The sequence below is a fragment of the Odocoileus virginianus genome, chromosome 15, assembly GCF_023699985.2.
Source record: "Odocoileus virginianus isolate 20LAN1187 ecotype Illinois chromosome 15, Ovbor_1.2, whole genome shotgun sequence".
Lineage (NCBI taxonomy): Eukaryota > Metazoa > Chordata > Mammalia > Artiodactyla > Cervidae > Odocoileus > Odocoileus virginianus.
This window is the reverse complement of record NC_069688.1, coordinates 6,646,700-6,667,011: the sequence shown is the minus strand read 5'-3', so window position 1 is coordinate 6,667,011 and position 20,312 is coordinate 6,646,700. Positions and strand designations below refer to the sequence as shown.

General features: G+C 50.5%; 1 protein-coding gene across 1 annotated transcript in view; it reads left to right on the top strand.

Moving 5' to 3' along the window:
* TG (thyroglobulin) overlaps positions 1-20,312 on the top strand; it is a 238,090-nt gene that overhangs the window by 33,652 nt on the left and 184,126 nt on the right. The window contains exons 17-23 of the mRNA XM_070476976.1: positions 682-894; positions 2,491-2,645; positions 3,907-4,063; positions 6,015-6,239; positions 14,114-14,263; positions 16,355-16,525; positions 19,999-20,115. Of these exons, the coding sequence (XP_070333077.1) occupies positions 682-894; positions 2,491-2,645; positions 3,907-4,063; positions 6,015-6,239; positions 14,114-14,263; positions 16,355-16,525; positions 19,999-20,115 (1,188 nt within the window). The remainder of the gene's footprint in view (positions 1-681; positions 895-2,490; positions 2,646-3,906; positions 4,064-6,014; positions 6,240-14,113; positions 14,264-16,354; positions 16,526-19,998; positions 20,116-20,312) is intronic.

Genomic DNA, 20,312 nt, shown 5'->3' with positions numbered 1-20,312 from the left:
GGCCCAAATGCAGGGAACTGGTGAGGAAGCTTCAGTGGCCATTCAGGGAGATCACACATGTTTAAATGAAGGATGTGCGGTGGGGATGAAGAGAAGTCAGGAAGTTGTGAGCCGCACCTGAGCTGGTGGGCAAAGGAGGTGGGACTGTCTGGGTTGGCCGCTAAAGGTGCCAGGCCTCAAGCTGGGGTTACTTAAGCCGGAGTAGGCGTGGGCAGCAGACGCTGAGCCTGGTCCTGTTGGCTTTGAGGTGGAGGAGACTGGGTGGGAACTGGACTGAGAGATGGGAAGGTGCTCCAGAGGGCCTGAGTGGAGGTGAAGATGTGAGAGTCGTCTCTGCTTAAAAGTGCTATCAAAGCATTGGTCATTCCGTCATGTCCAACTCTTTGCGACCCCATGGACTGTAGCCTGCCCGTCTCCTCCGTCCGTAGAGTTCTCCAGTAAGAATACTGGGGTGGGCAGCCATTCCCTTCTCCAGGGGATCTTCCCGACCCAGGGGTGTCTGTTAAAATGAGAGAGGATGGGATTAGCCAAGAGGAGAGTGGAGAGGGAGTGGGCGGGCCCAGGCTGGCCTGAGGAAAGGGGGGTGAGGGGGGCCCAGTCCTTGTGAGCAGAAATGGGAGGTGGAGGCGCTCAGCCTCGGTGCCAGCCTCGGTGCCACAGCCGCCCCTTTCCTCCCCCCAGGTCCGCAGTGCCCGCTGCCCTTCAACGTGGTGGATGTGGCTGGCGGGGCCGTCCTGTGCGAAAACACCTCAGGCCCGGGCACGGCCGCCGGGCAGCAGTGCCAACTACGGTGTGGCCAGGGCTACCGGAGCGCCTTCCCGCCTGAGCCGCTCCTGTGCAGCCTGCAGAAGAGACGCTGGGAGTCCCGGCCGCCCCACCCCCATGCCTGCCAACGTGAGTGACCCCAGGAAGGTCCCCCAGAGTCCCAGGGTTCGGGGCCCAGGCCTTTATTTTCCCCACTTGAGGGGAGCGTGTCCATGATAAGCCAGGTGGCATCAGAGCAGGACAGAATGCTCAATGCAGCATTTTCTTCTAGAACAATCAGATCAGATGTGCTTCCCAGACCCCTGGGCGAAGCTTTATTCATGGCTTCTCTGGAGCAATCAGCTCCCTGAGACACCTACTATTGTTTCTGGTTCCCATGAGAAGTCCTGGATACAGGACTGTTCTCAAGGTGTAGACCCTTTAGTGGCCACGTTGGTTACTATGATGCTGACATGCTCAGAGCTGCTGGTCTGGCTTCTGGGAGTCACAGTGACACTAACTCACCAGCCTCTACCCGTCCCTCCCCCGGCACCCCCTGCCACCAATCCATCTGTAGCTCCGGGCTGTGGTGTCTGTTCTGATCACTGTGGACCTGGGTCGTATTTAAATATGGGCAGCTCCTTCCTCCTGCTCTCAGAGCGAATCCACTCTCACATGTTCATGGCTGTGAGGCTACACCGAACTCTGACTGCGTCCACCTGGGCAACGACCGGCTGTGGTTACTCACAGCCAGGCTGGGCAGGGGTCAGCGCAGGGACCAGTGTTGGGTCCACCCAGGGCAATGGGATGGGCATTCAGGAGAGAGACCCAGATCCTGGGACTGACTGTCATAAGGCTCTGGGCAGCTGGTAGAGGGGCTACTGCTGCTGCTGCTAAGTCACTTCAGTCGTGTCCGACTCTGTGCGACCCCATAGATGGCAGCCCACCAGGCTCCCCTGTCCCTGGGATCCTCCAGGCAAGAACACTGGAGTGGGTTGCCATTTCCTTCTCCAATGCATGAAAGTGAAAAGTGAAAGTGAAGTCGCTCAGTCATGTCCGACTTAGCGACCCCATGGACCGCAGCCCACCAGGCTCCTCCGTCCATGGGATTTTCCAGGCAAAAGTACTGGAGTGGGGTGCCATTGCCTTCTCCGGTAGAGGGACAAAGGGCACAAGTTTGTCACAAAGTATTCTGAAATAGAGACTGCTATCCTGAAAAAGTTCAAAAGGTGATTTGGACATATATGTGACTTGTCCCCCTGATGGTGACTGAGTAGCTAGAAATCAGAGCTAGACTGTCATGAGTAAGGGACTTGGGAGAAGAGAGGTGTGGGTCCTGAACTCTTAAAATGGAGTGCAGGGCTGCTGGGCACGTTTGTGCAGGTTGTTACTGCAGAACTTTAGTCTTGCACATAGGCTGCGGTATCTGCTCTGAATGGGCCAAAGCAGGTGTCATGGCCCCATTGAGTGCAAGGTAGTATGGAAGATTTTCCAAGAAGAATGTCCAGGACCTCAGTCTGGGTTTAGAAGCTGAGGCAGAACTGGGCTTGCTGTGAGGGTGCTAAGTAATTTCAGAGACAAGCTGGCATGCTGGGAAGTAGTTAGACCCAGAGGGTGGCAATGCAAGATGGCAGCACTTGTGGACTCCAAATGAAATGAAGAAGAGTTAGTTTTTTCAGAGAAAAAAACCAAAAGAACCCCACAGCTCTTTGCCCCTGTCTGCTGACCTCTGGTGCTCGCCCGCAGGGCCCCAGTTCTGGCAGACTCTCCAGACCCAAGGGCAGTTCCAGCTCCGGCTCCCAACGGGCAAGGTGTGCAGTGCCGACTACTCGGGCTTGCTGCTGGCATTCCAGGTCTTCCTGTTAGATGAGCTCACGGCCCGCGGCTTCTGTCAGATCCAGGTATGTGCCCACAAGCAGGCTCGGCCTGAGCTCAGTGTCACTGGGCAGAGAACCTCAGGGCTCAAATGAACCTACAGTTCAACCCTCATTCATTTTACCAACTGAGACCCAGGATGAGAAGGCAGCTCAGACAAGGCTAATGACACAGAGGTAGAGGTGGGACTGGCCATCTCCCTGGCCGTTCCACCTGTGTACAGATACCACTCCAAATGTGTGCCGAGCACTTAGATTGTGCCAGGCAGTGTGCACCCCTTGGCACGGCTTAGCTAATGCAGTCCTCACAGGGACCCTATTATTATCACCGTTTTGTGATGAGTTAAAATAGTTGGGCAGCCACACAGCTGAGAAATGGTAGAGCCACAGAATCCCCTGCTTACCCAGCACCTTCATTCACCTTCTCATTCACCTCCGACGCCCAGCTTCTGATAAACTAACACCCCCAGGACTCCACGCAGAAGCTCCTGGGCTGTTGCATTTGAAAGAGCACAATGCAGAGTGCACAGTGAGGCTTGTGTGGACCCTCAGCCCTGCCCTCGAGGTAACTGGGCCCTGCCACCATCCATCCTCCCAGCCTGCCCTGCGGATGGCCAGCGGGCGCTGTGGGGTGTCCTTAGGTGGGGCAAGAAGCCAGGCTGCGTGGTCACACTGGAGGAGCCGGTGGGTGCTTCCCGGGAGGGAGGCTCGGATCCTGCTGGGTGTGAGTCTTGCGAGGACCTGAGCAGTCAGCAGAAGTTGTTTCCCCAGTGAATTACGGCCCCATGAATTTGGAGCGTCTGAGCTTTCTTTGTGTGTGTGTGTGTGTGCCCTTTTTATTATTTTTTTGAGAATCTTTACCTTTTTCTCTAAGCATATTTTTTGTAGTCTATCTTGTTTTCACATATACATGTATCTCTTCTTTTTCAATCCTTTCCCCATGTACGTTGGCTCTTAATGCAGCCTAACACCTCCGTCTACAAGCTGCGTAGCAAAGGCAGGCGATTCAACCGCTCTGAACCCAGAACCTCCGTTTCCGGCTCTCTCAAGGCTGTGCCCTCCCAAATGGCTCCCAGAGGCGGTGGGGGTGCAGAGCAGCCTTTCGAAGGGCAGGGGAGGGCCCGGGAGGGCCGATCACCCTGGGGTCAGCTCCCAGGTCAAGGGGCAGTCCTGTTCTCTCTGGGACCTCCTCCAACAGTAAGATAAGCCAGTTTCAGTGCCAGGCGTAGGCTCGGCAAAGCTGGCTCCTGGCTTCGTGTTCCTGAATCCCGTCTGCATCTCCGTGCAGGTGAAGACGGTGGGATCCCCTGTCTCCATCCCCGTCTGTGACGACTCCTCGGTGAAGGTGGAGTGTCTGAGCAGGGAGCGGTTAGGAGTCAACATCACGTGGAAACTGCGGCTTGCGGACGCACCCCCCGCCTCTCTGCCGGACCTGCGGGACGTTGGTATGTTTTCTCACACTGCTGTCCTGAAACCACGCGGACTCCTTGGGTCTCAGTGTCCCCGTCCGTCGGATGGAGCCAGTGCGGCCCCAGCGCCTGCCTGTGGGGCCAGAGAGCCCACCACGTGCCTGGCCCGTGGGTGGAGCCGGTTACTGAGAAGTTTATGAAAAGCAATAGAGTTCTGGCCCATAGCTGACTAGCACTAAATATAATAATACTCTCTGACTGCTCTTGAAAATGTTTTCTAATTCTTCTCTTGGTTTTCTGGGCACAGAGAAGGAAGACACGTGTGAGGAAGGGGAGAATGAGGTAGGGTGAGGGAGTCCCTGTTGGTTTATAATTTTTGCCCTTTCTACTTCCAATCAGAGGACGTCTCAGACCACTGACACTGTTTACACCCATCAGTACACGATTTGGAACTGCACAATGATGGTATGGACGAATTGAGAATAGAAAGATTTAAGAGGGAGTAGAGTGGACTTTAAGACCGTTACCCTGAGCCAGGGTAGGGCACAGCCCATGGGATTCTGACGAGATGGTGAGAACTTCTCCTATTTCTCCTGCACCATCTCATGCCCAAACATCCAGGACCTTGGGTCTGGCTGGAACTTGACTGCTGCTCTATGAGAGAGAACTCATAGAAAATGCCAGAGTGTAACCCAGGAGGCAGGCTTCATCTCAGCCATTCTGCAGTGCTTGTGACAGTGATTATTAAGGCCACCCCCCCGCCCCGCCATAGCATTATGACTTGTGTTATTATTTAGTCTGTAAGTCATATCAGATTCATTTGTGACCCCATGGACTGTAGCCCACCAAACTCCTCTGTCCATGGGATTCTCCAGGCAAGAATACTGGAGTGGGTTGCCATGTCCTTCTCCAGGGGATCTTCCTGACCCAGGGATGAACCTACATCTCTTACGTCTCTGCATTGGCAGGCAGATTATTTACCGCTGAGCTGCCAGAAAAGCCCCAGCATTATGAATTAAGGGGCCCTGTTTGTTGTTCTCCGGCAACAGACTACGCAGTTTGGGTGTGTTTGAAGCTGCAGATGGAGGCAATGGTTATTCCTGGCGTCCACGGCCTGGGGCTGCGCTCACAGTAGCCACTGTGGTGGGAACATTCGTTCTGGGCTGGGGTGTCCCAGTTCCAGGTGTGGGGCTTGCCCATCTACTTTCTTCCTAGGAAACCCTCATAGTTCCACAGCTGGAGGGTTGCCAACTTTAAGCTGAATGTTGAGGTAGAGGCTCCACCCTCACTCCAAGCGGCCCCATCACGGCCTTTCTTGTAATCCCCACCAACCCCAAAAGGGGCTTTTCCAGCCCATTTTTCAGATGGGGAAACTGAGGCTTAGAGATGTTTGCTTGGCAAAGGCTGAGACAGTCATGCATCTGGATAGTGTACCTTAGATGAGTGACTTGGGTCATGATATTCTCAACCAGTGAGGGTCACATTGCATGTGTGCATGCTAAGTAGCTTCAGTTGTGTCTGATTATTTGCGACCCTATGGACTGTAGCCCACCAGGCTCCTCTGTCCACGGGCTTCTCTGGAAAAGGATACCGGAGTGTTACTACCGGTTGCTACCGGTTGCTCCTCCATCCTCCAGGGGATCTTCCCAACCCAGGGACTGGACCCTTAAGTCTTAAGGTCTCCTGCACTGGCAGTCAGGTTCTGCACCATCAGCACTGCCTGAGAAGCACTGAGGGTCGCATTGCTGCCACAGAAATAACAGGAGCTGGAGACCTGGATTGGAGTCCTAGATGTGCTTCTGATTTTGTGACTTTGGGTCAATCAACCCCCTTCTCTGAACCTTAGTTTCTCCCTCTGTAAATTGAGACCCTGGGTAAGGCTTATGTCTCCTTTCAACATGGACATTCTGTGCAGCTCTGCACCTGGATCCTCCCCGACCCCAGAGGGAACAGTGATGTGACACTCCTAATTCCTCTTGTCTTGCAGAGGAGGCCTTGGCAGGCAAGTATCTTGCTGGGCGATTTGCAGATCTGATCCAGAGTGGAACATTCCAGCTTCATCTGGATTCCAAGACTTTCTCAGCAGATACCTCCATCCGCTTCCTCCAAGGGGACCGCTTTGGCACCTCTCCCAGGACACAGTTTGGGTGCCTGGAAGGATTCGGCCGAGTCGTGACCACCAGCAATGCCAGTCAGGAAGCACTGGGGTGTGGTAGGTGTCTCCTGTCTCGCTGGACTGCTGTTACTGGACCATGCCAGTTGGGGGGATGGCCACAGAGCCCTGAAGGAGGTCATGCTGACATGCAGAGTGGGGAACCCTTCATTTATTTATTCAGTGGAAGCGTTTCAGATGTCCAGCTGTATGCATGGGCATATAGCTATCGCCCACTGGGTAGTAGCTAAAACTGGGAGCAGCATGGCAGAAGGAAGCAGCCCCGTGTTTGGGGTTATCCATCCTCTTTGCTCTTGCCAAGCACAGACCCGCAGCCTGGGTTGCACTGTGTTTGTGGAGAAGGCCGATGTCCACCCTGTGCGTGCTCTGTGACTTGTCCCAGTCTGGTTGCAGCAGCACCTTTCTCACCACCATCCCCGGACGGCCAGAGATCAGCCCAGGGCACGGCGGCTTGGGGGTGGTGAGTCCTGGTGGAGGTCATGGGGCTGTTCTTGGCTTGACACACGAGTAGCCTTGGAAGCACCCTCACTAGCCCATGCCTGCTGGCTCCCGGAATGGAAGTTCTGTGCGTTTCCTGTCGCTGCTATAACACATGGCCGGAAGCATCATGGTTTAATGCAACACCTGCTTATTATGCTGCCGTTCTGTAGGTTTGAATTCTCACATGGGCCCAAATCCAGGTGTCATCCGGCTACATTCCTACTGGAGGCCCTGGGAGGGAATCAGTTTCCTGATTGTTTTCCAGCTTCTAGAAGGTGCCCACATTTCTCGGCCCTTGGCTTCCTTCCTTCTTCTTCAAAGCTGAAAGCGCTGTACTTCTCAGGTCATTCCTCTGCCATGACAGCTCCCTTGGAAATTTATCTATTTATTTATCTTTGGTTGTGCTGGGTTTTCATTGCTGCGCGTGGGTTTTCTCTGGTTGCTTCCTTTCGGTGTCCAGGCTTCTCACTACGGCAGCTTCTCTTGTTGTGGAACACGGACTCTAGGACAGACAGGCTTCAGCAGTTGTGGCTCATGGGCTGATTTGCTCCTTGGCATGTGGAATCTTCCTGGACCAAGGATCGAACCCATGTCCCTTGTGTTGGCAGGTGAATTCTTATTCACTGTGCCACCATGGAAGTCCTTTCTTTCATTTCTTTTTTTTATATTTCTTTTTTATTTTATTTTATTGGAGTGTCATTGTTTTGCAGTGTTGTGCTAGTTCTGCGGCACAACAAAGTGAATCAGCTGTCTGTGTGACTTCACACCGCTGGATAAGCCAGCAAACTCCCCCTCTTTTAAGGCCAGTTGACTAGAGACCTTATTTCCATCTGCAGCCTTAGACTCCCTTTGCCACGTGACCTCACGTGTTTACAGTTTCCAGGGACCAGGACGTGGACCTCTTTGGGGGCATTGTTCCATCTGCTACCAAAGCTTCCAGGGTCTCACAGTTGGAAGCCTGCCTCCCACATGACATGAGACACAGAGGCTCTTTTATTGAGCTGAAGAGAGAGAAGATGTTTCTTAGTTATTTAGTTTTCCACTATTTATATTGGTTGCCACACAAAAGCTACAAGGCCTCTCCTCTCTTGAAATCCATGCCAAGTTCTAAGCTCCACACCAGATATCACATGCTGCTAACTCAACACAGAAACCAGAGACAACAGTTCTTGCGAATATTTACAGGGAACCTTGCAGTTGATGAGACATTGTTACAAATAGTTAGCCATCACAATCTCACCCAGCGGCAGGTCATCTCCTCACCTGACAGGTGAAGGGTGGAGGCCCAGATGAGGTGAGGTCATGGGTCTGCAGGGCTGACTCAAAGGAGCGGTTTGGTTCTCTGTGGATGAGTCACCCTAGGTCCTCCGGGACCAGCCTTCATGATCCTCCCACCTCGCAGAGCTGCCCAAACAAAGAGGACAAGAAGCAGAAGCAGGTGTGGATGGCGGCACCCCCCAGGGTGGGTGAGGCAGCGTCACTGCAGTGGGGTCTCTGCAGCACCTGGCAGTGGGTTCTCAGGCTCGCCGTGAAGGGCCCTGGGCCCCACTGCCAAAGACTCGGAGTGTGTGTGAGTGTGAGTGTGTGTGTGAGAGTGTGAGTGTGTCCGTGAGAGTGTGTGTGTACATCTGTGTATTGTGAGTGTGTGTGTGAGTGTGTGTGTGAGTGTGTGAGTGAGAGTGTGTGATCACGTGTGTGTATGTCTGGGTGTGTATGAGTGTATGTCTGGGTGTGTGTATGTCTGAGTGTGTTGTGTATGTGTGAGTGTGTGTATGTGTGTGTGAGTGTGTGAGTCTGTATACATGTGAGTGTGTGTGAGAGTATGTGTGTACATTTACATGTGTGTGTGTGTGTGCCCGTGTGTGAGAGAGTGTGTGAGTGTGTGTATGTATGAGTGTGTTATGTGTGTGTGTGTGTATGTGTGTGTGAGTGTGTATATGTGAGTGTGTGTGTGAGTGTGTGTGTACATTTACATGTGTGTGTGAGTGTGTGAGTGTGTGCCTGTGTGTGAGAGTGTGAGTGTGTGTACATCTGGGTGTGTGTGTGTATGAGTGTGTTGTGTGTGTATGTATATGTGTGTGTGTATGTGTGATTGCGGGTGTATGTGTGAGAAAGAGTGTGTGTGTCGGTGTGCATGTGAGAGTTACTGTGAGTGTGTGCGTGTGTTGGGAGGAGGGTGTTTTTAGAGGCACCCCAGGTGGTGTTGATGAGGGGGTCTGAGAGCCCACTCTGAGGCTCAGTGGCCCCGGGTGCCCCCTCTGGAATACGGAGCCAAGAGGCGGGGCGGCCGGAGATGGCGAGAGGGGCCAGCCAAGTGCCAGCTCCCCATTTCCTTCATGTGAAATAGAGGGGGTGGCCTGGAATCTGGGCCTAGGTTTTCTCTAGGGACCTTGATTGATGGTTAGATGAGCATTTCCTGTCTCCCAGGACAGACACTCAAGTAGGAGATGGGAGGAAAAGATGAACCAGGCGCGCAGGTGCACTTTCCTGGTGGGTGTTGAGCAGTGAGGGACCGGGAATCAGAACCTGGCCTGGGGTGACCGGGCTCCAGAGAGTGGGAGCCCCAGGGTGGGCCTGGGGAAGAGGCCGAGTGAAAGGTCTGGCTGGGGCTGCAATTATGCCAGGACGTGGCCACCTTTTTTTGTAAAGAGCCAAAGCAAGTCTTTTAGGCTTTGCAAACCATTCTGTTTTGGTCTCGAGGACTCAGGTCATCCATAGTGGGGGGAAGAAGGCTGCGTTCTAGTAAAATTTCATTTGCCAGACAGAAGGTGAGCAGTATTTGGTCCGAAGGCTGCAGTCTGCCCATCTTAGCTCTACATAACCCTGCATTCTGTTTGTCAACTGCGGCAGCTTTTTACTGATTCACAAAGAGTTGTTGAGCACACCATTCATCCCCACCCCTCACTCCAAATGCTCAGAAAGGTCCAGAATGGAATTCACAAAAGCAGTACCAAAAGCCCCAGGTTTTTTCCAGTATCTGTGATAGCATCCATCCTCTACTGAGTTTCTGCATTGCTCTGGTCCAGAGAGTTCAGTATCTTTAATCTCATGGGATGAATGAAGCAGTGGGGGGAATACAATTGACAGTGTCAGGAAGTTGGAAGTCTTTTAAGTCAGATGGATCTGGGTTCAAGCCAAGGTTCCACCACTTCCGCAGTGTGGGTTCTAGGGACACTGTCCATCTTCATTAGGCATCATCTGGAAACCAGGGACAGTGATATCTATTTCATGGGGGGTTGCAATTTGCATAGCAGAATATAATCAATACAAAGCATGCCGATTCACACATAGTGAAACTTCAACAGGTGGTTTTGTTGTCAATTGGCTACGTGAGAGTTCAACTCAGCTGTGCTGGTTCCATAATTTTTGTTCTGTCCTCCGATTCACAAGTCTCCCTTCTCAACAAGGGCTCTTGGTGAATCACGCCCTCTGATCCTTCAATCTATTCTAATTGACTCTTTTCCCTCTGAAGCACATCTGGAACACAGCTGCGAGGCTACAAGCAGAGCATTGTCTTATGGAGATAAAGCAGGGTTTCTGTGTGCCGTCTTGGGGGGCTAATCTGGATGGTCCCCTGGGAGGGCAGTGACTCAGGGGGACCAATGAGAGTGTCTGCCTCCCCTTACTCCGGTAGGCAGGGCCGTCTTGACCTATGCAGTACCTGTTGCAGGAGCGGGAGGCTTTGTTTGCAACTCCCATGGGGTCAGTTACGTTCAACCTCTTGCCTCAAGGCCAGCCAAATGGCTTTCCTTCAGAATTACCTGCAGGCAGCCTTCATGCCAAATTGGCCCATTAAAGGAGAGTCCCAGGGAAACTGTCTGGATTTTCTATTTCCATTCTGGACAACATTTGCTCACTCATTCACTACAAGTTCTTATTATAGAGCTAGTTCTCCATGGATTTTTTTCAAAAGTAACAAGTTGTGTCTTGTTTCCTTCCCCCCTTCCTCCTTTCCTTTCTTCCTTCCTTTTTCTTCCTCTCTCCTTCCTTCCATCTCTCTATCCATCTGTCCATCCTTCCATCCATCCTTTCAACCATCCCATCCAAACTTTCAAAATGTAATTATGTGTCAAACACATAATGTGAAATACTCAGTGAAGCAAAAGTCATAGCCAACTTTCAAAGAGCTCATAGTCTAGCTGAGGCGAGGTTAAGTGAAAAGACAGCTAAAATATCATGTGAAAAGCCTTTTGCATCGCAGTCAGGGCAGTCAGAGAAGGCTTGCTGGGCTAGCAAAGGCTGGTGTGACGTCATACAGGTGAGTAGAAGTTGCTGCTTGGATAAGGGCAGACAAGCAGTGGAGTGTGTGTATGTGTGTGCGCCCCTGTGTTGAGGCTGCTAAAGTGATGGACATTCCAGAAATGGAGATTAGTGGAAAAGCAGGCAGTTAGGAAGTGCTGTGGCTTTTATGGGGCCCGTGCACATGGTTCGTGCGGTTGGAGAATGGGGGGTATGGGGAACGTGGCAAAAGATTGAGCCGGAGTGGTCGGCAGGGAACAGCGTGGAGGTGCCTGGGCGCACAGCAAGGGGCTTGGTCTGGTGGGGTCCCCCAGTGGGGGACTTTTAAGTTGGAGAGTGACAGGGCCAGGCCAGGGGTGGGCTTGAGCAAAGCAGGCTGAGGAGGGAAGGACTGTTCCCTGTCCTCAGGTAGTTTTCTTCAGCACAAATGTGGCTGCCTTATTTGGGGACCCTGGGATCTGGTTGGCAGGAGGGATGGCATAACCCCAAAGCTTTGTGAAACTCGCAAACTCAGATAGGCCAAATGGCCTCATTTTACGGAGGAGGGAACTGAGGCTGCAGGGGTTTTCCAGCAAGTTCCATGGGGGGATTTAAGTGAAGGATAAACACCCAATTGTTTCTGTGAAGAGGACCCACTTACTGGAGGAGGAGGCTCATCGTGATGTATACAAGGGTTCGTTTGGATGGAAAAGACACTTGACGTCAGAGATGGAGAGAAACACAACACGGTTTCCTTGTGCGTGGTTGAGAGGCCTTAAGTTTATGGCAGCAAAGATCTCAGCTTTCATTTTTCTGCCCCTTCAGTTGCACCCGGGGTTCGGAGGCAGCAATTCAGGCTGGCTGCACAGGTTTTGTTTTCCTTCAGCAATGAACTTGGAGACTGCTTAAAAAAAAAAAAAAACGCCCCAACACGGAGGTAAAAATACTAGAGATGATCAACAATGTGACTCATAGAAGTAACGAAACTCCCCTCTGAACGAGGGTGTGCGTGGCGCCGGGCAGGCCGGAAAACACACCGTTCTGTTTCCAAGATGGGCCTGGGTTTCTGATTTACTCAGAAACACTACACGCATATGAACACACGGGAGCATAGCTGTCAGATCCACGCGGGCTCTGTTCTAGCAGGTCCCACACGTATGGGCTTCATTTCTTCGTCAAAAGAAGGTGGCCGAATTGGTGGGTGGAGAAGAGGCTTTGGTTTGGCGAGAATGGGACTCAGATCCGTATCACCTCGCTGCCTGGTTGAACTTGACCCTGAACATCAGTTTTCTCCAGACCAGAATGGTGCTAATACCTTTTCCATAAGGTGGTGACAGTGAAGCATCTGGCAGTGTGCTTGGCGTAGTCTATAATTTTACTTCCCCACTGCCCTTTACAGTGGGCAAAGGGGCGTCATGCATGGATGTCCTGAGACTCAACTTTCTCATCTGTGGAATGGGCATAACATGCGAACTCCTGTACGTGCGGAGGTGATGTACATGCAGTGCGTACACAGAGGCGCATGAGGCACCGGGACAGTGCTCCCAAGAGTGGGCATGCTTCTGACTCCCACCCTCCCTGAGTAACAGCTCACTTCTTCCGGAAGTTACTTGACAAACTCAGGAACACCACCCTGGAACAAAAAAAAAGGCAAGAGGGAACCTCTTTCTCCCATCCCTTGTCTGAGCTTTCCGAAACAGGGTGGCCAAGTTCATACCCTCGCCGGAGAGCAGAGCTCTTGGACGCCAACTTAGAACCTTTATGAGACGGGCATCTGTCCAGTTTGGGTTTCTGTTTCCCAGCTTGTGTCCTGTTGGAGGAAGCACAGTAGGATGGGCTACGAGTGTTACAGCCAGAGGGACAGAGGCCCTGCGAGTCTGCAGACAGACAGGTGTGCACGGGCAGGAAGCGAAGGAGCGGAGGGAGGCGTCCAGGGTGCCAACAGGAGCCGGTCCCCACTCCCAGGGTCACACCTGGGGCTTCTGAGAAGTCAGAGCCTCAACACCCTGACCGCTAGCGCCTCTGTCGATCCTGTGCCCTGGGCATCTCACTTCCCGGTGGCCCCAGGTCTGAGCCCCGCCATCACTGAGTGACCCAGAGGAAGAGGCCATGTGAGTGGAGTGAGATGGTGCTGAACGGTTGAGATCACCCCACGGAGGGAGGGCACCCTGTGTAGAGAGAGCAGGAGCTGAGGTACAAGGAACAACTCCCTCACCTGTAGGCTGAGCACTTGTGAGTCTGGATTATGGTACATGCTTTCTGCACATCACTACTGCACTCCAGTGGGATAATATAATGAATCCTCATTTTACAGAGACGGCTTTCCAGTGGCTTATTGGTAAAGGATCTGAGTGCCAGTGAAGGAGATGTGGATTTGATTCTGGGGTCGAGGAGATTCCCCTGGAGAAGGAAATGGCAACCCACTCCAGTATTCTTGCCTGGGAAATCCCATGGACAGAGGAGCCTTGTGGGCTATAGTCCATGGGGTTGCAAACAGTTGGACATGACTTAGTGAATAAGCAACAATAAAATGTCATGGAGGAGAAAATGCAGCCTCAGAGAAGCCCACAGTCATTTAGGTACAGGGAGGAGGGGGCCTTTCTTGGGTCTGTCTGACCCCAAAGTTTGCACCCCTCACTGTTCTCCACCACGTTCCCATGGCAATCTAAGGATGGGTGCTCATCTTTAAGGATGTTCTCCAACTTCATCTCATGACACCCTTCTCTTTCTCCATTAAGCTCTAACTCAGTAGCTGGCTCTGTTTGGCTTTTCTCTTTCCATTCCTTGGAGAATCCAAACTCATTCCTGCCTCAGGATTTTCGCACTTGCTGTTCCCTCTGTCTGAAATTCTCTTCTGCATCCTTGCCTGGGGTACTCCTCACCCATCAGGTCTCACGAGTCGTCTCTCAGAGGGGCCTTCCTCACTCTCATGCCCTCTGCTCCTGCTTCCCCTCACTCGCATCTGACATTCTTGTCAGACACCCTCTCATCCTACCAGCCCCTCAGCTCCTGGAGAGCAGGAACCTTGTGGACCTTCTTCACGGCTTATCCTCCACTCTTGCAGCCTGATGCACGGTGCATTCCTAGTGGGCATTTGCTAAATGAATGAGTTCTTGTCTGATTTTGGAATTTCACAGATCCAATGCATTCTGAGGTTGTAATTGTACAGTAGGTGTCTTGTTTTTTAACCTCGTTACTCCGTTGATCTCTTCTAGTCAAGTGTCCGGAAGGAAGCTATTTTCAGGATGAGCAGTGCATTCCCTGTCCTGCTGGATTCTACCAAGAACAGGCAGGGAGCCTGGCCTGTGTTCCCTGTCCTGAGGGCAGAACTACCGTTTATGCTGGAGCTTTCAGCCAGACTCACTGTAAGTCCTCATGGGTCCTGCCACGAAAGAGAAGCCCTACAGTGCCATGCGAATACAGCAAGACAGCTCAACCTTGATACTCCTGAAATCTGGAGACAGACAGTTCTTCATTTGGGAGAGCTGTCCCTTGCGTGAGAGGATATTTATTTAGCAGCATCACTGGTCCTTACCTATCAGATGCTGGAAGCACCTCATTCATGCACACCAAATTGTGACAACCAGCCTGTTCCCAAACAATGCCAAGAATCTCTTAAGTGTGGGGCATAACTGCCCACTCTTTAGCACCACTGTGTCCATAGCATAGTCAAAGGGGCACCACCTTTGAATGCCTACGCTGCATTAAGACCGAGGCCAGACACGTCACGAGCGTTGTCTCAGTCAGTCTTCCCAATTACCCTTTCAGATAAACATGAGTTCAACTTTTGTTTAAGAAAGCCAAGACTCATCTGATGAAACTTAGCTAAAGTCGTTCAGCTAGTGTGAAAGTCGCTCAAAAAGTGACATCACCGGCCTTTGATCTTGGTATTGTCTGATTCTGAAACTTCCGATTTTTGTAAGTCAGTGTTATCAGATTTAGAAGTGGAAGATGTTTTCCACCTACAGTCACCACCACCGTGTAGCTCATATTCCCTTTCTGGGCCCATGGATTTGTCAGGTCTGTGTGCACAGTGGCCTTCCTGTATGTCATGTGATTTCACTCGGTCTATTTACTTAACAGTCACCTGGGGAGGGTCGGGTTTTCCCTCGCAGGGACCCATAACTTGCCTCGTTGCACATCTTTTCATGGTAGTCTGAAATGGCATCAACGTGAGGCAACCGTGGCTACTATTATTTGAAATCTGAGCCGTGTTTGGAGTTGTAAAATAATTAATCAAAAGAGATCAAGTCCCCTTCTGTGATAGAGGAGGTCTTCTTTGGTCAGGAGAGCAGTGGAAATAGGGCGGTATATCCAAGGAAGTAGAAGCCAGAGGAATTCCCGAGGCTGGAAGTCCAGATCCCTTCTAGAGAAGAGATTCTTCCCCGGGAACACAGCATCCTTGATGTCCACACGTGGCTCTAGTCACTGCAGTCTGGGATGACGTGAGGCACTGTCACACGGCCCGAGGGACCCTTTCTGGGAAGGGGTTCCCTGCTAGGCGCTGGTCCTTGTTTGTGGAGGGCGTGCTGCATACACACGCGGTGGGCAGCTGAGCAGGAGGCAGGGGCTCGGGACCCCCGCCCCAAACGCATTTGCTCCCCTTTGCTCCCCACTCTCCCTCCTTCTGTTGTGACCTCGGCCGAGTTACCTTCTTTCTCTGAACGTCACTTCTACGCATGGCGGATCAAGACCAGATACGTATTTCTTATTATAAACCATAGTATCAAAGGCCAGGGCGGGCAGGGGGGCTTATATTACGTGTCAGGTGCTGAGCAAGACACTGGGATATAACAGGAAGCAGAACCAGGTGAGTCCCTGCCCGCTGGGGAGGGAGGCAGACAGCTGCGAACCAGTCCTTCCACAGACTGATGGCCATAGTCACCATGCTTCTGGCTCTGAGCAGAGATGCGGGTCCAGAGGACAGCGTGTGACACTTGGGCATCAAGGGACATCAAGGGACTTCCCTGAGGAAATGAGGACTGGGTGGCAGAGAGTTAACTCCCCGAGAACCAGGGAGAGTTGGGCACCAGGAGAAGAACCAGGGGGCAGAGTCGGAGTCCAGAAAATGGTATCAGAGCTGGTGGTACCCACTGATGTGGACACACATGTGCAGATGGAGGGTCAGATGGGCGGGTGCAGGTCACAGAGGCCCTAGTGGCCCAAAGGTGAGCCCAGACTTTGTTCTTCTGTCAGGGTGGGGACACTGACAAGTCTGAAGCTGGGGGAGTGTGTCTGGCTCAGACATGGGACTTGGATGTCTGATCAAGGACTGGGAGCTGGGCAGATAGGGGACCCCAGAAGCATAACACTGATAGTTTTTTTTGGCCATGCGGAGCCAGGGATTGAACCTATACTGCCCCCCCCCCCCCTGCTGTGGAAGCATGGAGTCTTAACCACTGGACCACCAGGGAAGTCCCAACGACACTGATGGTTGTATTCATCTTTGGTTCCAGGTGTCACCGACTGTCAGAAGAATGAGGTGGGCCTGCAGTGTGACCAGGATGGCCAGTACCGAGCCAGCCAGAGGGACAGGACCAGCGGGAAGGCCTTCTGCGTGGATGGCGAGGGGCGGAGGCTGCCCTGGACGGAGGCCGAGGCCCCGCTGGTGGACACCCAGTGTCTGAGTACGTGCAGGCCACTCCTGGGGACAGGGCGTGTAATCTCACCGGGCTTTCTAAAATGGGAGAGACACGCAAGATGTGTTTGTCCCCAACCTTTTATTTTGAACACTTCTAAGCTATGTAGGTGTTGAAAGAATAGTAGGATGAAAAAATATTCATCACCCAGATCCAAAAATTATTATTGTTTTGCTCTTTCTGTCTCTCTTTTTTAATCATTGGAAAAATGAAAAATATTTCCGACATCATGAAACCTCACCCCTAAGTACTCAGCCTCATGAGAAATGAATTTAAAAGTCATTCATCTGCTGAGGTTTCCTTTCTTGTGGGCAGCTTGCCCCTCAGAAGTGGTCAGTGTTTCTCCCTCAGTGGGATGTTAGGGGAAGACCCCAGGGCCAGTCCTTCTTCCCAAACTTACTTGCTGGGTGACCCAGAACAAATTGCTCAACTTCTCTGAGCCTCATCACCCTGGCAGCCTCCTGCTCACTTCATGAGACACAGTGAGGGTCAATATCATCCTGTGAAAATGACAAATGTTCACTGAGCCCAGCTCTTCGATGAGATAATGGATACAAAGCCCTGTGTGAACGGACAGGTATCCTACAGTCCTAGGTGTAATGGGATGGGGTGCAGAACTAGTTTAATCCCAATGGTGCCCTTTACGGGTCTTGTAATGCTGGGCAAGTCACTTACCTTCAACAGTCTCCCCATCTGCAAAATGGAGATGAAATGACTTTGCAAAGAACTGATAAATGCCAAGGATTTGTGCATGTGTGTCCATGAACAAACTTTCATGTCCATGGATAAAATCTCATGGCAAATCCAATGAAAATCTTTATGGCTTTTTTCCATAGTCCATCCTCTTGGGCAGAAATAGCAGTCAGGGGAGTTAGAGCTGTAAGGACAGTCAGAGCTTTAAGGACTCAGTTAGGCAGATCTTTGCTGTCCTTTACAAATGAGGGAGAGGAAGGCCACTTGCCCAAGGACGGTGGTGATGACTGCTGCTCTGGGTGCTCGCATCTTAACTCCAGCCCTCTTTGCACCCCTGCCACCAGCTCCGCTGTGTGGACTGTAATGCACACTTTGTAAAGCATTTCCTGGCTCACTCTGGCCTTCATTCATCTGGAGCAGAAAGGCCCGTTCAGTCAGTGGCATCAGAAATGTTTACAAGGAACACGGCTCAGCTTTGCCAACTTTGATGACGCCTCCCTGAGGTGCTGTAGGAAGAGCCTCCAGATAGGTCCTCAGAATCTCTGGCTTCTTATGCAAAGCTCCAAACTTACTCAGCAAGAATACTGGAGACACAATGAACGAATGGCTCTAATTATCTGGGCTTCTTCAGAACTTATGCTTCTTAGGCAGCTCAGTGGTAAAGAGTCCATTTGCCAAGGCAGGAGATGCCGAAGTCACAGGTTAGGTTTCTGGGTCGGGAGGATCTCCTGGAGGAGGAAATGGCAACCCACTCCAGTATTCTTGCCAGGACAGTCCCATGGACAGAGGAGCCTGGCGGGCTACAGTCCATGGGGTCACAAAGAGCTGGACACGACTGAGTGACTGAGCATGCATGATCAGATCAGTCTCCTGAAGGGCACCTAAAGGAAGGGGATTTTCCCACCATCTGAACTCCTATGGCCAGTTTCACGAGCTGGAAATAGCTGTGTGACCAAATAGGGTGCTGTGCCTTGATGCTGACCTTTAATCCTTTTCCCAAGACATCTGTAAATATGTATGTATGTAAATTTGTAATCAACTATAAGGCATGTGGGATGTAACAACAAGAGGATGTATACATCTGCATACTAACTCAATATTCCATGGACTCTTTGGTAACTCAGTTCACAGATTGTTCCTATTCTCTTTGTCAATGAGTTTTTTCTGAGAGATGTCGAGATCTCCATCACTGTGGTGTCTCTTAGGTGAAAATCAGCCGATTCTCTAATTGAGGTGCTAAACTTACCACATTTACAGCTCTTGAGACTAATTTAATTGGAAACTGAAAAAATTCAACTTTTATTTAGTTTCCTAGCAGGCTGTGAGCTTCTTGTCCACACCAACCAAGCCTTAAGGACACTGTGCTGAGTATAAGATGGATTAGCTGGATTGGAGCTTCTGGTCCCTATAAACAAAATATTAAGGAGTACAAAAAATAAAGAAGAAAGGAGGAGATGGGAAGGGCTGATTATGGACTAAGCATATGAACCTAGCCGCTTCTAAGATCAATGAGGTCCACTTTGTAAAATGAGAGTTTTTCGCATCAAAGTTTCCGAAGGCTTAACGCCTGTCATTTCTACTATATTAATACTCCCCTCTCCTATTCCCACTCCAAACACACTTTGTTCCGCCACACTTATTTTGAAAACTGAGAACAGATTGCTTAGGATGGCCTTGAAAGTACTGACGTGATGAAAATCAACCCAGACACGATCTCGTTTTTAAAGCAATGGGGAACACATGTAAATCCATGACTGATTCATGTCAATGTGTGGCAAAAACCATTACAATATTGTGAAGTAATTAGCCTCCAACTAATACAAATAAATGAAAAAAAAATAAAGCAATGGGTGTGTGTGAGGATGAGGGCTTACATGTGTTGGGCTTAGTTGCTTGGTTGTGTCTGATTCATACCTATTTATCACCACATCTTCAAAAAAAATCAGTACTCATGTACTTCAGGGCTTATTTTTTGATAGTTACCTGTAAAATATTAGTGCTTTTGAGTACTTTGGCCTGTAAAATGAGTTTCATTCCTAGAGAGCTAGTAACCTGCCATGCTTTTTTTTTTGCTTGGTGAAGGGTGAGTTCCAAGTTTCATAGCCTTGAGAAATTTTATTTCTTTCTCCTCTCTTGCCTAGTTCCATGAACTCGTGACTGTGTCATTGTGACAGATAGGAGCTCAGGTGTGCTGACAGTACCTGGGAAAACAGATGCTGATGTATCATTTAGACAAATGCTATCATAAAAATGTCTGAGCCACATGGTGCCTATTCAGACTTACACGAACCCACATGCATGTGTTTTATCTTTTAAAAATAATTTTTCTTTCCAGAAAGAGGTCAAGTTGTTTAACAATAAACATGAGATATCATTATAAATAAAATATTTTATTTGTATCATTATACATAAAATAATTATGAGATATTATTAGCATTCAAAGATAAGGACAGAAAATATAAATTTATGTAGAAAATCAGTATCAATGTGAAACAGGGAGTTGTGAGGATTAACATATATTAAATATTCTTCTTACTTTCAGACAATGAGATGGAAAAAAAAGGAGACATGATGAGTGATAGCTCTCAGTATTAGCTATGAGGCAGCTTCTGGAACTATCCTTCAAAGGGAATTTGTCTTTTTGGAGCACCTGTGTGAGCATAAGCAATGGGTGGGAAGTGATTTCTTGACCTAAAGCTCCTTTTAGCTTCTCTGCAGAGACCCCAGACTCTTCAGAGTCAAATTTCACGGATATGCTTACATTTCAGTGATGCGGAAATTTGAGAAGCTTCCAGAATCTAAGGTGATCTTCAGTGCTGATGCGGCTGTGATGGTCAGGTCTGAAGTTCCCGGTTCTGAGTCCTCATTGACGCAGTGCTTGGCAGGTGAGGGGTGATGGGGGGCCAGGCACGTGGGTGGTGCCATAGGAATACACAGTGCTGATCTTGCAAGACACATCAAGTACAACCTTTGAGATCATAATCAAATATACTTCTTCAGAAATACTCTGTAAACCAATTGATTTCCAAAATGTACATCTAACTCATAATTTTAGTTCTGAGTTTATAGAGCATCCACTGCC